Source organism: Dacryopinax primogenitus, assembly GCF_000292625.1.
Source record: "Dacryopinax primogenitus strain DJM-731 SS1 chromosome Unknown DACRYscaffold_6, whole genome shotgun sequence".
In the NCBI taxonomy this organism is placed as follows: domain Eukaryota; kingdom Fungi; phylum Basidiomycota; class Dacrymycetes; order Dacrymycetales; family Dacrymycetaceae; genus Dacryopinax; species Dacryopinax primogenitus.
Genome location: NW_024467203.1, coordinates 966,180 through 978,785, shown reverse-complemented (window position 1 = coordinate 978,785; position 12,606 = coordinate 966,180). Strand labels below are relative to the sequence as shown.

At 52.3% G+C, this 12,606-nt stretch overlaps 4 protein-coding genes across 4 annotated transcripts; 2 read left to right on the top strand and 2 right to left on the bottom strand.

Annotated features, from left to right (window-relative positions):
• Positions 1-347: 347 nt before the first annotated feature.
• DACRYDRAFT_50228 (galactan 1-3-beta-galactosidase) lies at positions 348-2,286 on the top strand (the record flags this gene model as incomplete). Its single annotated transcript, XM_040774980.1, has 9 exons — positions 348-667; positions 710-773; positions 826-951; positions 1,001-1,029; positions 1,077-1,347; positions 1,397-1,699; positions 1,748-1,998; positions 2,058-2,191; positions 2,243-2,286. The coding sequence occupies 9 exons, from the start codon at positions 348-350 to the stop codon at positions 2,284-2,286; spliced, it is 1,542 nt and encodes a 513-aa protein (XP_040630152.1).
• Positions 2,287-3,587: 1,301 nt separating this feature from the next.
• On the bottom strand, positions 3,588-5,305 carry DACRYDRAFT_50645 (MFS general substrate transporter; the record flags this gene model as incomplete). Its single annotated transcript, XM_040774999.1, has 2 exons — positions 3,588-5,011; positions 5,059-5,305. 2 exons carry the CDS (start codon positions 5,303-5,305, stop codon positions 3,588-3,590), a joined length of 1,671 nt encoding a protein of 556 aa, XP_040630151.1.
• Positions 5,306-6,439: 1,134 nt separating this feature from the next.
• Positions 6,440-8,008, top strand: DACRYDRAFT_106421 (oxidoreductase; the record flags this gene model as incomplete). Its single annotated transcript, XM_040768266.1, has 5 exons — positions 6,440-6,734; positions 6,796-7,328; positions 7,377-7,460; positions 7,505-7,585; positions 7,658-8,008. 5 exons carry the CDS (start codon positions 6,440-6,442, stop codon positions 8,006-8,008), a joined length of 1,344 nt encoding a protein of 447 aa, XP_040630150.1.
• Positions 8,009-8,137: 129 nt separating this feature from the next.
• Positions 8,138-9,590, bottom strand: DACRYDRAFT_115462 (nucleic acid-binding protein). The gene is made up of 5 exons (XM_040770007.1): positions 9,396-9,590; positions 9,248-9,343; positions 8,761-9,199; positions 8,570-8,706; positions 8,138-8,515 (listed from the first exon to the last, which is right to left on the bottom strand). The coding sequence occupies exons 1-5, from the start codon at positions 9,564-9,566 to the stop codon at positions 8,171-8,173; spliced, it is 1,188 nt and encodes a 395-aa protein (XP_040630149.1). The 5' UTR covers positions 9,567-9,590; the 3' UTR covers positions 8,138-8,170.
• Between the last annotated feature and the right edge of the window lie 3,016 nt (positions 9,591-12,606).

Here is a 12,606-nt window from a genome sequence, read left to right as displayed (position 1 = left end):
ATTCACCGAGCTATGGTCATAGTCCTGATTAATTCTCGCATGGTGAAGTCTCATGAAAGGCGATAATCGATGGTAGTCAGAGTATCACAACAGAGATAATAAGGTTCGAAACATACCAAACAAACCTTGCAGCAGAAGATCACTCGATCCCAGCCGCGGCATGTGCACGTGGTACCATCAGCTTCCGTTGATCAACAACACCCTCAACAACGCCGCCAGCGCATCACCCCGAACCTGCGAGGAACATATTCTGCGTGCTCTCCACAACGATGGAGTGAACTGTCTTTCTCTCTGTTGTCAGGCCAATCCTATGTGACTTCCATTCTCTCTCTCTCGATTGCTAGCATATGGTGGATGACAAGGTGCTTCTCCCTGGGCCTGCCCAACGGTCTGCTCCGACGGTGCTGTTCAAAGCCACAAACCTGCTACTTCTATGCCTGCTTCTCTGTGCTCTTCCAGTTTTGTCTAATGCTTCGTTCATTCTCGACTTGCTCTTTCGGGCAATCTCTTTTTTCAAGCATGAAACTGTAGACCCCAGTTTCTCTCTGTCTGAGCCGTCTGCAGCACCAAGATGGATCGTGCCTGGTGCACGATGGCTGGATACTGAGGGCAATTCCATCCAAGCTCACGGTGGAGGAATGCTGAAAGTAGATGACGTGTTGTATGGGTAGTCCTTGTGTTGCGTACCCACGCATTGATCGATCTTTAGCTATTGGTTTGGAGAAGACAAAGAACATCACGCTTCAACATTCAGGGCCGTGTCATGCTACGTTGTGAGTGCATTCAGCATGTCGTGTATGGAGATTAACACTTCGATATGCCTAGTCGGCAGACCTGTATACCTGGACTCGTCTTCCGGATGCCCTTGTTCCCCTCGTGGGAACATCAGTCTCAAACGAGAGCATTGTCGAGCGCCCTAAAGTTCTCCATAACTCACTGAACAATGATTATGTATGTGCATGCCGTTGTGCCAAACGATTACATATTTTACATTTGTCAGGTCATGTGGTTTCATTCAGACAATTTAAAGTAGGTGTTCTAGACGCAGCCTTGTCCGTGGACCTCACACCTTGCAGTTATAATGCTGCCGAAGTCGGCGTAGCAGTTTCCCCCACACCCGAAGGACCTTACACGTTTCTATGCTCCTTCAAACCCTTTGGGGCAGATTCTCGTGATATTGGTCTCTTCGTGGATGACGATGAGAACGCGTATCTTCTTTATGCGTCAGACTGGAATAATAATTTCAAAATCGCCCAGTTGACGCCAGACTACCGAAATGTCAGCAACATAACCCATGTGTTCTACGGAGGGGGTTATGAGGCACCCGGCATCATCAAGAAGAATGGGGTGAGTCTGACAGGAAGCATGGAGAATACGTGTGTTAACTTCGTTGAAGACTTACCATCTCTTCATCTCCGGCCTCACCGGCTGGTGGCCGAATGCAAACAGGCATTTATCAGCTCCATCTCTTTCAGGTCCATGGTCAGAGCCGGAAGATATTGCACCACCATTGCTCAGGACATACTTCAGTCAGAACACCTATGATCTCGTCATCGAGAGAGGCGAAAGCGAAGGGAGGAGCATGGTCAGCCTGTTTATGGGTGACCGGTGGAAATCCAATCGATTGGGCCGGAGTAGTTACGTATGGTTGCCCATGATGTGGCACGAAAATGCCACAGTTTGGTTAGATTGGGTTGATGTTCGTCGATTCTTTCGGCCTTACCTGCTTACCCACGTTCTTGGATAGGTATTCTCCATGGACCTGAAGACAGGGGCTATTGTAATCCCCAACGGTACTACGTATCATGCTGCCCACGGGATCTTATCACGAAATGCACGGGTCGGCAAGTGCGCTTCTTGTACTTCGAAGTTGGCGGTGTATCGATTAGGCGCTGGCGGATGCGTCACCATTCATGGAATTCAAGGGAATGGGGCCGAACATTGGGTGTCCCTCTATTATGCGAACCCTGATCGGAACTGGCGAGAGACAACGGTGAGGTGAGCACCACTATTGTGCTGACCATTAAAGAAAATGTCTGATGTAGTCTGTGCGTAAGTGTCAATGGGGGGCCGACACAGACCGTAGAACAGCCAGACACCCAAGATTCAGGGGCATTTTTGAGTGTGCCTGTTCGGCTAATGTTGATGAAGTCTTCAAAAAACAATATCACAATTGGTCATAATCAAACAAGTAAGTTGATTTCCTACGTACGATCGTTCAATACTTACGCCGGGTACGAAGGTTATGCGGGGAATTTGGACAAAATCATCGTGTACCCGGTTTAGCAATAGATTCCTTTGTGCTCGGATTTCTTCGCCATCACAATCAAAGCATCCGAGATTGCTTGTGAGTCCCACACGCCTCCTGATCTCTGCGACTTGCAACGTGTTTCTGCCATTGAGAGTGTTCATCTTCAACTCGTATAACGCCGACAAGCCACTTGTCACTGCCCAATCAGAATCAAAGCTCGGCTGGGTCCCTTGGGAGTCACGACCATGCGATATCGTGCAGGGGGACACGCATCCTGCCCATGGGAGTCTTCCATTCGTGTCACGGCAATTTGATATTATGCAGGCGCATACGTATCCTGCCCCTAACAGCCTCCTGTTCGTGTCGCCGCAGAAGGACTCGTCAATTGTATATTCACCATGTCACAGGTGAGAAATGGGCATCGCACACCAGCGACAGAGACAGCAGCCAATGGCCTCTAGTAGGTCCAATTCTCTTGGGGAAAGGTGTTGAAATTAATGCTCTACAGATCATGGGGGAAACCTTCCAGCGCGGGAGGGGCACATGTCACGTGGTCAGATCAAGCGATAACGGAATCGCTCGCATTAATTCCCCAACAGCACAAAGCAGAGACACATCGGATTACTACGAGCCTGCGAGAAGAACAGCCCGATGGCGTTCCTGTTCTGCCAGAGGATGTAATGACGTCCTCTGCCCCTTTGCTTATTGACAGCATAATCTCTGTCTGCATGTCCAACTATGCACCGTTCGATGCGCACCATCGTCTGTACGCCTGTATGCAAGCGGTACATCAGGTATTTTCCGAAAAGCGTGCTGGTTTGGATGGGCTCCAGATGTGTGGTTATGTGATACAACAGAGCTCTGTATCAGTAAGTTTGCTAGCAACAGAAATCCGTATGCTTTCATTCGCTCTCAGAGACTAATGCCTCTCAACTTCGAAGGAGCTCTCGATATCGTTCTGCAGCATGATCATGACATAACCCTATGCAATCCCTCAATTCTGGGTCATGACACGGTCCGCAGGGTGTTGTCGTAGGTCGCGATATAGCAGCATGGTGTGCTGATCTTATGGAGTTCTAGTCCCTTGTCGCATCATCCTTGGAATCTGGAGAACCCTCCCGACCAAGCAATGCTGATATCCTACGACGACTGTCATATTGTCACCTTTTGGCTTACTTTAAAATCGACAAGCAATATATGGATTACATTCGACGCACAAGCCGGTTCTCCTCTCGAGGCGACATACTATGGACTTAGCATTCCATTCATGCTCTTCAACTGGCATGTGATTCAGCTAGTTTTAGTCCTACACTGACAGGTGCTACTGGTCGACAACCTACAGGACATACACAAAGTCCATATTCTGGAAATCCGTAGAATCCTCAAACGCGTGCTCGTTGGTGTTGAGCTCGATCTGGCCCGTGGCGAGCTGGTGCTGCCTGTGCTTCTCCGCCTCCTCAAGCGTCATGATAGACGTGTCGATCACATGTCCCGGTCTGCCTGCCGCAAGCCTGCGTTTCTCCTGCTGCTTGTTAAGATAGTGCAGGTATGCCGCCGTACCGAGGATGGCGAAAATGAGTGCACACCAGCACCCGAGATCAACTGCGATCCCAGTATAGTAGTACGGTTTCTCCTCGGCTTTGTACACTTGGGGACCGACGATGTTCCCCACGCACTGGGCGATGAAGAGGACTGCTGTGTTGGTCACTTTCTTCGTGTGACCCGCGGCGTTGAGGTTTGACCAGGAATAGAGGAGGGGCTGGAGGCACCCGAGGAAGGAGACCATGTAGTATGCTGCTAGGAGCCCGCCTTTGTTGTCCCTAGGTAGCTGGCGGATCGTTACTGCCCCAGCGATGGGGAAGAGGCTCATGAACGCTATCACCGGAAAACGGAGTTTGATCTTGTTCGTCACCCAGGAGGTGATAGCGATGGAGAGCACGGTGATCCCCCCGAAAGGCATCTGGAAAAGGATGGTCGTAAAGCTATCATAACCAAACCCTTGGACGATCAGACCTCCGAAAGCGGATATCCCCCCGCTGGGGCAGGCGACGAGGAAGAGCAGCAGAGCCCAGAGCCACGTCTTGACGTCCCGCATCGTTTCCCAGAACTGCGGCCACTTCCAGGTCTTGTTCTCCGTGCCCATGTTCCCTGATCGCAGGCGCTCGATAGCGATCACCCTGTCGTTTCCGTTTTTCAGGAACCGGGCTGTGGTGGGGTTGTCGGGGAGCATATAGCCCACGACGGGGGTGAGGGCGACGGTGAGACAGCCGAGGAAGATGAAGATGCCTTGGTAGGGGAGGATGTTGGGGTTGTTGACGTGCCCTACGCCGAAGGCGATGAGTGGGCCGAAGATGCTTGCGAACCCGTTCGAGGCATTCCAGGAGATGGTGCGGTATGTCTGCTCGCGTCTCCGCCACCACATTTGCGTGATTGCGATGAACGAAGGGGCAACGGTGGCTTCGAAGACTCCTAGGAAGAAGCGCGTTGTGAGCAGGCCACCAAAGTCCTTCGCTGCTCCCATGCAGGCTACGCAGGCACCCCAGCAGAAGACGTTGAAGAGAACCCATTTCCCGACTGGGAACTTGACGAGGGCGTAGGACGACAGAGGCTGGAATACGAGCTGCGCAACGTAGACGATCGAGGTTAGCCAGGCGTATTGGGTGCCTACGAGGTTGGTCTCTGCTTGAAGGTTGAATACGGATGCGTAGGATACGGAGGACTTGTCCATCTGCTGAAGGAAGTAGACGATGAGCATCGGCGCTGATGCTGGTGTTAGCGTGTCCTTGTGACTTGGAAGGAAGACTTACTCAGAACCCAGAGATCGATCTTGCGCAAGACTCTCCTATCCTCTGCGATGGAATAGTCTACATGTCCCGCTTCTTCGAGTACGAGAGCAGCCTCGTCGAGCTCCTTGATCTCCTCGAGGGTATGATGGTGTGCCCGAGGTGCAGACTCGAGGTGGGCAACGTCGAGTGACTTCTTGCTCTCATCATACGGCGACGTGGCAATAGACACGTCGTCCTTTGTCGTCGTGGGCACGATAGGATTTGACATGTTGCGGATACGGCTCAGTGAAGCAGAGACGCGTGAGTGATCGTGTCTGACTGAGACAGAGCAAGCGAGAGCAGAACAGCGCCCAACAAGTCAGGAACAACATCCCCCCTTCTGCGGTATTTCAGCCTTCCCAAAAGGGACGGACCGCGCGGTCCGGATCATCAATCATCTCACAGAAGCCAATCATTTGTCAAGAGGAGGCTATCGAGGAGAGGGGTGATGCATCCATTCAATGTATTCGGTGATGTGCACTCTTTGGGTGAATTGGGAGCGACCCTGTGTGACACCTAAACGTCTATTTCTGGTTCTCATGTGTGCTTTAAGAAGATGAGACCCAGAAGAGCGTCGTTATTTGATCAAGTTCAGTCCAAGGTTGGAAAGTACCGAATCCCGACCGAACGCAGTGTCTCAAGACCAAACAAAGTGGGATCAGCCAAGTTTACCTACAGAGCAAGGTCATGCCCCGCGTGGGTGGGAAGACGGAAGAAACGCTGCGGGGAATTCCGATTTCCCCCACGGGGAAACTTGTGGAGCCCTGAGTGGCTGTGTCCTTTCAACATGGTGCTTCTCACTTCAAACGCCCATGTGCGTGCGCGACATTTTGGGATATCGCACTTCTCTACTGAGTACTGGCCAATCGGACACTCGGCACCGCTCCCGATTACTTCTAAATCTGCCAGGAGATGCAGAGGACCCCGAGTCTATCGCTTCTCTCGCTGTTTAGGATGTCCATTCCTCCGACGCAACTCCGAGACCCCTGGTCACCGTCTCAAGGCACAGAGGATGAGTGAAGGCATAATCATCCCCCGGCTGTCATTCAGCCTTGAATGAGCGCTCGGGATAATGTTACTACGACGTGTATACCTCGTGCATGAGGGGACATCCCCTTCTGGATCTCCGAGAGGCGCTATTCTGACATGTCTGATGTTGTCGATATCGATGTTGCCATTGGTATTGGGAACAGTGAGGGAATACGGGCTGACCCGGACCGAAGAGGGATGGAGGGTACGTAGATGCACTGATCCTACCGCCAGGAGAGGCTTATAGCTTGTATTAGCACAGGACAGCGAACCCCATCGGCAGCCTCGTCACCGCGCTCACTATCCTTAGGCAACAACACCATCATCCGCGCAAATGTCCTCCTCAGTAGGCCGCGTCGCCATAATTGGCACCGGTTCCCGCGGTCTCATGTTCCTGCGGGGCATCACCGAGCGTCCCGGAGCCCAAGTGGTCGCGCTGTGCGACGTGAACTCCGTCCGCGCAGCGTACTACAACGACGTGCTCAAGAGTCTCGGCCAGGCACAAGCGGCGATCTACCACCCTGACAAGTTTGGGGAGATGGTCAAGGCAGAGAAGGTCGATTTTGTTGTTATTACGACTGTGGATCAGTATCATGATTTGTATGTCGTCCCGGCGCTGGAGATGGGTTGTGAGTCTTTTCTTCTTCTTCATCGTTTTGGTTGAGAGGAGGGCTGATTTGCGGTCCGAAGTACGCGTGCTCACTGAAAAACCTATGACAACGACGATAGAGAAGTGCCGAAGGATCAACGAGACCGTCGCCCGGACAGGCAAGCACGTGACAGTAACCTTCAACTACCGGTACAACCCCACTCACGAGCTGGTAAAGCGGACGATCGCCGCGGGCGAAATCGGGCGGGTGATCAGTGTGCACTTCGAGTGGCTGCTCGATACTGTGCACGGGGCTGACTACTTCAAGCGCTGGCATGCGCAGAAAGAGAACTCGGGCGGGCTGATGGTGCACAAGAGCGGGCATCATTTTGATCTTGTTAATTGGTGGATCGATGCCATGCCAGTGGAGGTAGGGGGGATGGGAAGACTGGCGTTTTATGGTGATCAGGCTGGGGGGAGCGAGAGTGGGTATGTGAGGGAGTATAAGAGGGCTGCGGGGAGTGAGCAGGCGAAGGACGACCCGTTTGCGATACATATCGAGACGGATGAGAACTTGAACAGGCTGTATGGGAAGGAAGCGCATGCCGTGGACGGGTATGAGAGGGATAGGAATGTGAGCCGTTCTCACCCTACTTGGGAAGGAGCGCTGAGGGATGCACAGTGCTTCCAACCGGGGATTACGATAGAAGACGATATTGGCCTGCTGGTGCGGTACGACAACGGCGCTGTGATGTCGTACCATCTCGTGCGTGCCTCCTCCCTCTCCCTTTTTCCGCTGAGCATGAGCAGACCGCGTACTCCCCTTGGGAAGGCTATCGGGTAATGTTCAACGGCACCAAAGGCCGGCTAGAGCTCGAAGTGGTCGAAAGTGTACGTCCTTCCCCGTCGTTCAACCCCTGGGTCTCCGCTGACCGTACGTCCCCCCTTCCCCTTTTGCTACAGACACATCGGCTCAGGCAGGGCCCAGCAACGTCGGGGGGAGCAGTGCACGGCACTTCCCCGCTCCCGAACCCAGGACCGAGCAGGGTCACCCTCCATCCACTGTGGGAGCCGGCTAGGGAACTTCCTATTGTCGCTGAGCACGGCAGCCACGGAGGGGGTGATAAGAGGATGCTGAACGTTCTCTTTGGTCCTAGGCCGGGGGAGAGCGTCGATGAGGGAGACGCGAGTAAGCAGGCTGCGACGGAGAGAGATGGGACGGCGGCGCTGGCTGTTGGCTTGGCCGCGAATGAGAGTATGACGACGGGGGAGTTTGTGAAGATTAAGGATCTGAAGTTGGGCTTGGACCTGTGAGCCCTCGAGCTACGGATTGGTTGCCTGGGAGATGATGCTGGGAGAACTTGAAAATAGACATGTAGCACTGGAGTACAAGGAATTCGACGTTGGCTCGAGATACCGGCACGCGGGCCAAGAAATTCAGCATTCATGAGTCATTTCACCTAAGTTCAGTCTAATTTATGACAGCGAAGCGCCCACAAACGTGGCCGCCTTACACACGCCCTCCTTCGTCCTGATCTTATGTACACTCCCCGTCACCGGGTCAACCCACGCCGCCTCGAGCGTATCGAGCGTCGTGAACCCCGGTTGGATAGTCTCGAATATCTTCTTCTTAGGATTAAGCTGCGGCAGGGGCTGGGCAGTCTCGTACTTGTCTCCTTCGAAGTAGATGCGGTCGCCGGGTTTGGAGCCTGGTGGAGGGTTGACGAACTCTATCCCTGCGTCTTTCCCGTCTTTGGACGAGGCGCATAGAAGCATGGCGAAGGATTTGACGCCACGCATCGTTACGGGTTTTAGGTTACACTGCGGGTGTCCAAGTCAGATGGAGAGAAGTAGACGTAAGGAAGCTAGACGCACGACGACAATCACATCCCGATTCTCGACCTGTTCGATGGGGATGTAGTGCACAAGACCAGAGCAAACAGTGCGAGGCTCGGGCTCGCCAACATCAATCTGCTCGACATACAAGCTGTCGGCATCCGGATGCCTCTTCACTGAACCGGGGTATTAGTACATGAAGCCGCCTTTGAACATGTAGAGGGGCGCACCACTCAAAATGTGTCCCACGCGTAGATCGATCATGCTCGGTGCAGGTTCCGAATCCTCTGGTGCAGCTGCAGGCGCCTTCCCGCCCTTCCCTCCCGCAGCAGCAGCGCCCTCCTTCGCCTCCTTCTTCTTCTTATCTTTCTTATCCGCCTTTCCCGTCTTCTCCCCCTCTTCTGCCGGCTGGCTCTCTTTTGCCTGGGCGGCTGGTGCTTGGGGTGCGACCTCTACCGGCGGCTGCTCAGATGCAGCAGGGGCTTTGGGCTTCTTCTCCTTCACAGGGGCTGCAGCGCGCTCCAATGGAGGCATATGGTCCAGGTCGAAGGTTACAGGGCTGAGGTTAGCAGCCTTGGAAGCAGCCGCGACGGACGAGAGATGTTGAAGGTGGTCGAAGTACCGGGTGATGGAGGGTTGAGAGTAGTACTCCTGAGGAGTGCGCTTGGACTTCAAGAGCATCAGATGGTTAATTACAGGCAAAATGATGCCGCTTACCAGGATAGGATAGAGGGAGGCGTAGACTGCCACATCTGCAGCTGTGAGCTCGTTGCCAACCAAAAACGTCCGAGATGTCAACGTTGATTCAAGAGTCTGTGGGACAGTCTTTAGCAAAGTCGTCCGTCTATGAGGTCGCCTCTCACACCTTCAATCCATCACCACTGGACACTGCTCCCTGAGAGACCTTCGTCGTCCACTCCACAACCTCTCCCTTATCCTTCTCTGTTCTCCCGAAGTAGTTGTCACCCTCGCTAGCTTTCTCGACGACCTCCCGGAGCCCATGCGGTAAGTTTCCTAACATCGCTTGAGCAGACATGCTTCTGAACAGTAATGGTGCGGTGAAAGAATGCGCGTAGAGGTGATTGCGAGAGAGTAACTGCCTGTACAGCAGTGGTCGAATCATATAACTGTTGGGAAAGAAATTGTTCACGGAACCGAGTGAGTGTCTCCGAAGGGGGTGGGAGGAATTGCTGCATCCAACTGCAGGGACTGTGCTGCAGCTGCATTGTCTAACCTTGTGGAGGTGCAAAGTTGGCCAGATTCCTACTTGATTGAAGATATGTACTAATAGACAGTATTTTGATGACCGTTTTGTGGAGCCTTGGAGAATTGAAGTAAGCAATTAGGCAGTGTACAAGGCTGGAGATTGTATGCAAGTTGATATTTCTGATAGGGTTTCCAGGCCCTTTCCCTGGGCTAATTAGTTTCCCTTATGCAGCTGCATTGAACTGCATTGATATGAGGCAACATATGGGACAGAACCCTATCTAACACCCCCCAGACAGCAAGGTCTGATCCCCCAACCATCCCTTCCCTCCTTTTCCCATCCCCTCTATCTTTGCCTCAGAGTGTCACTCTGTCCTGTAAAGGAGCTTTGACATGTTGCAGAATCTGATTGTGGTGCTCCCCTCCCTGTTTTGTCCTCCTCCTACCCAAGCAGTCTTTGCACCAGCTCAGTCCCTCCCATCTCTACCAGGTTTGCAGGCCAGACATACAACTTTCCTCCAGAGGCTGCAGGATCAGGAAGGTAGCAACAGCAATAGCAACCATCTCACTGCTGCTGCATGTCACCTGCACTCTTGCCGCACACACAGTCAAGCTCCTTGAGCAGGTGCAACCTCCAGTAATGGCCTTTTGCCATCTTCTGTGCAAAATCAATGAGGTTCTGCACTTCCTTCAACAGCTGAAGAAGGTCCCACTGTCCAGGTAGGCAGGCATGACCGTTCTGCTCCTGTTCCTTGACTGCAACAGCAATCACCCATTTCCACTGTCATTCTCCCATGCCCAGTTTGTCTTTACTGAACATATTTGCTTAATTGGGCCACTAATTACTATTCCTACCAGCTTGGTGGTATTCCTGTAGTATTCCCACTCATTGATGCTTCCGGCATGAGGCCCTATGCCAGCCTCAATCAAGATCATCTCCATGTCCTTTTGGAGTGCTTCCAGCTGGTCGGCCTTCTCTATCAGATCAATCTGGAGATTCAAACCTTTGTGCAGCTCAACAGTGCTCTACTCAATCACATGGCTGCACATAGCTTGTTCTTCCCTCCTCTGCCAATGAGTTCTGGCAATGGTGATACTGAGTCAAATCACACTCATTTTTGACCTGAGCTATATGACTTTGTTTGTCCCACAGCTCAGCAGCATGATCCTCCCAGGAACTATGAGATCATCCATGTTCTGCCAGAAACACCCATACAGGACAAGCTCAAAAGCCGGTATTGGTCATGGAGAACAGGTGACCCAAGCTCTTATGGCAAGGGTTACCTTGTATTTGTTGGTATGTGATTTTTGATGTATCCATCACCCCATAATGGACTGGCTTATTTGTACTAGCTCCACAATATGGTGGTCTGCTGGGTTACCTCCCACACCATGTTGATTGTGGTCCTGGTAGGCATCTTTGCTTCATACATTGGTGTCTACACCATTTGTCTCATTGCAACCCAAACTCACCTCATTTGGATGATGCTTGCCTGGGACTCTTGGCATGTATAGTCCCTCTGCCTCCAATACAGAATGCACTTCCAGCTTCATTGGAACCATCAACAGGCAGGTTGCAAGTCACTAGCCTGTGACTGATCACTGTTGCAGGAGATCATCTCCCACCTCCAACTCACAGCACACATTCCTCACCCCCTTGCTCATCTCCAGCTCATGCTGCCAGTGTGGATGATCATCACCCTATCCACAAATCAATGCTGCCCTCTTCTGCCCAGGCCTCTATGTCTCCCTTTGCTGGCGCAGACAATTGTCACCCTACCCTCAACCCCTGGTGCCTGTCATCAGGATGCAAAACTCCCACCCCAACTCCTGGTGTGGGCAATCATCACCCTATCCATAATGCGACATGCCTTCTGGCTCAATCATCTCCCACCCCTGCTCCTGTCATAGATGATTACCAGTGTAGGATCTCCCCCACCCATGCTGCATCCCGCCCCCTTTCCTCCCCATCTCCACCCCTCCTGCATTGCATATGTGCACAGCTCTTCTCTCCATCCCTTGAGGTCATCGACCTGACCAATGATGATGTGGTTCACCTGACTTATGGCCTATTCACTGCAGACTCAGGGTCAGAAGATGAAGATCAAGGAGACACACATGCCAGTGAGTAACAGTGTCTCAGCATGGCTCCATTTGATAACCAAAGTAGCGTGGCAACCTATCGGCCTTCACACCTCTGCATTTCAGTCCCAAATGCAGACATGGTTTGTTCAAGCACATTCCTATGTTGAGGAACCTCCATATGGCCTGCTGCAGCCTTTCGGTTCTTACATCTACCCCAGCCATCCACCATCATATACCAAGCTGGCGTTTGATGGTCTTGCTGGGCAACTGGTGTCAGAGTTCTTCCTGCTACTCAGCAAGGCATATCCCAGCCCACACTCCTCACGTCCCCATCCAGAAGAGTGTGCTATCAGACACTTGCACCAGTTCACTACTACCTTGATGCCTGGGCAGTTTAAAGTTGAGATGTAAGCATACCACCCCATCTTCCTGGTTGGAGCTGATCTTTCCACTAGCTTTGTACCACCACATATGGCAGAAGAGAATCAACATGTTGTGACTATGGGAAGTGGTCCTAGTCTTGTCACATTGTCAGGGCACCAGCTCATTGCTTGGTCAAGAGACATGACTAAGCCTTTATGACATGGAAGTAGCTGGTATACCTTGGCATGTGCTGGAACCTGCTGGAAGGATTGGATGGTCAGGTGACCTGCTGTGCATGGCTGTGCATGACCTCATATGACCTCATCCTTGGTCATATGACCTGATCACCTGACTAGGCTGAGTAAGCAAGATGTTCTAGCAGGTTCCACCACAGAGGTATAAATATAAGGCCTACTCTGCCT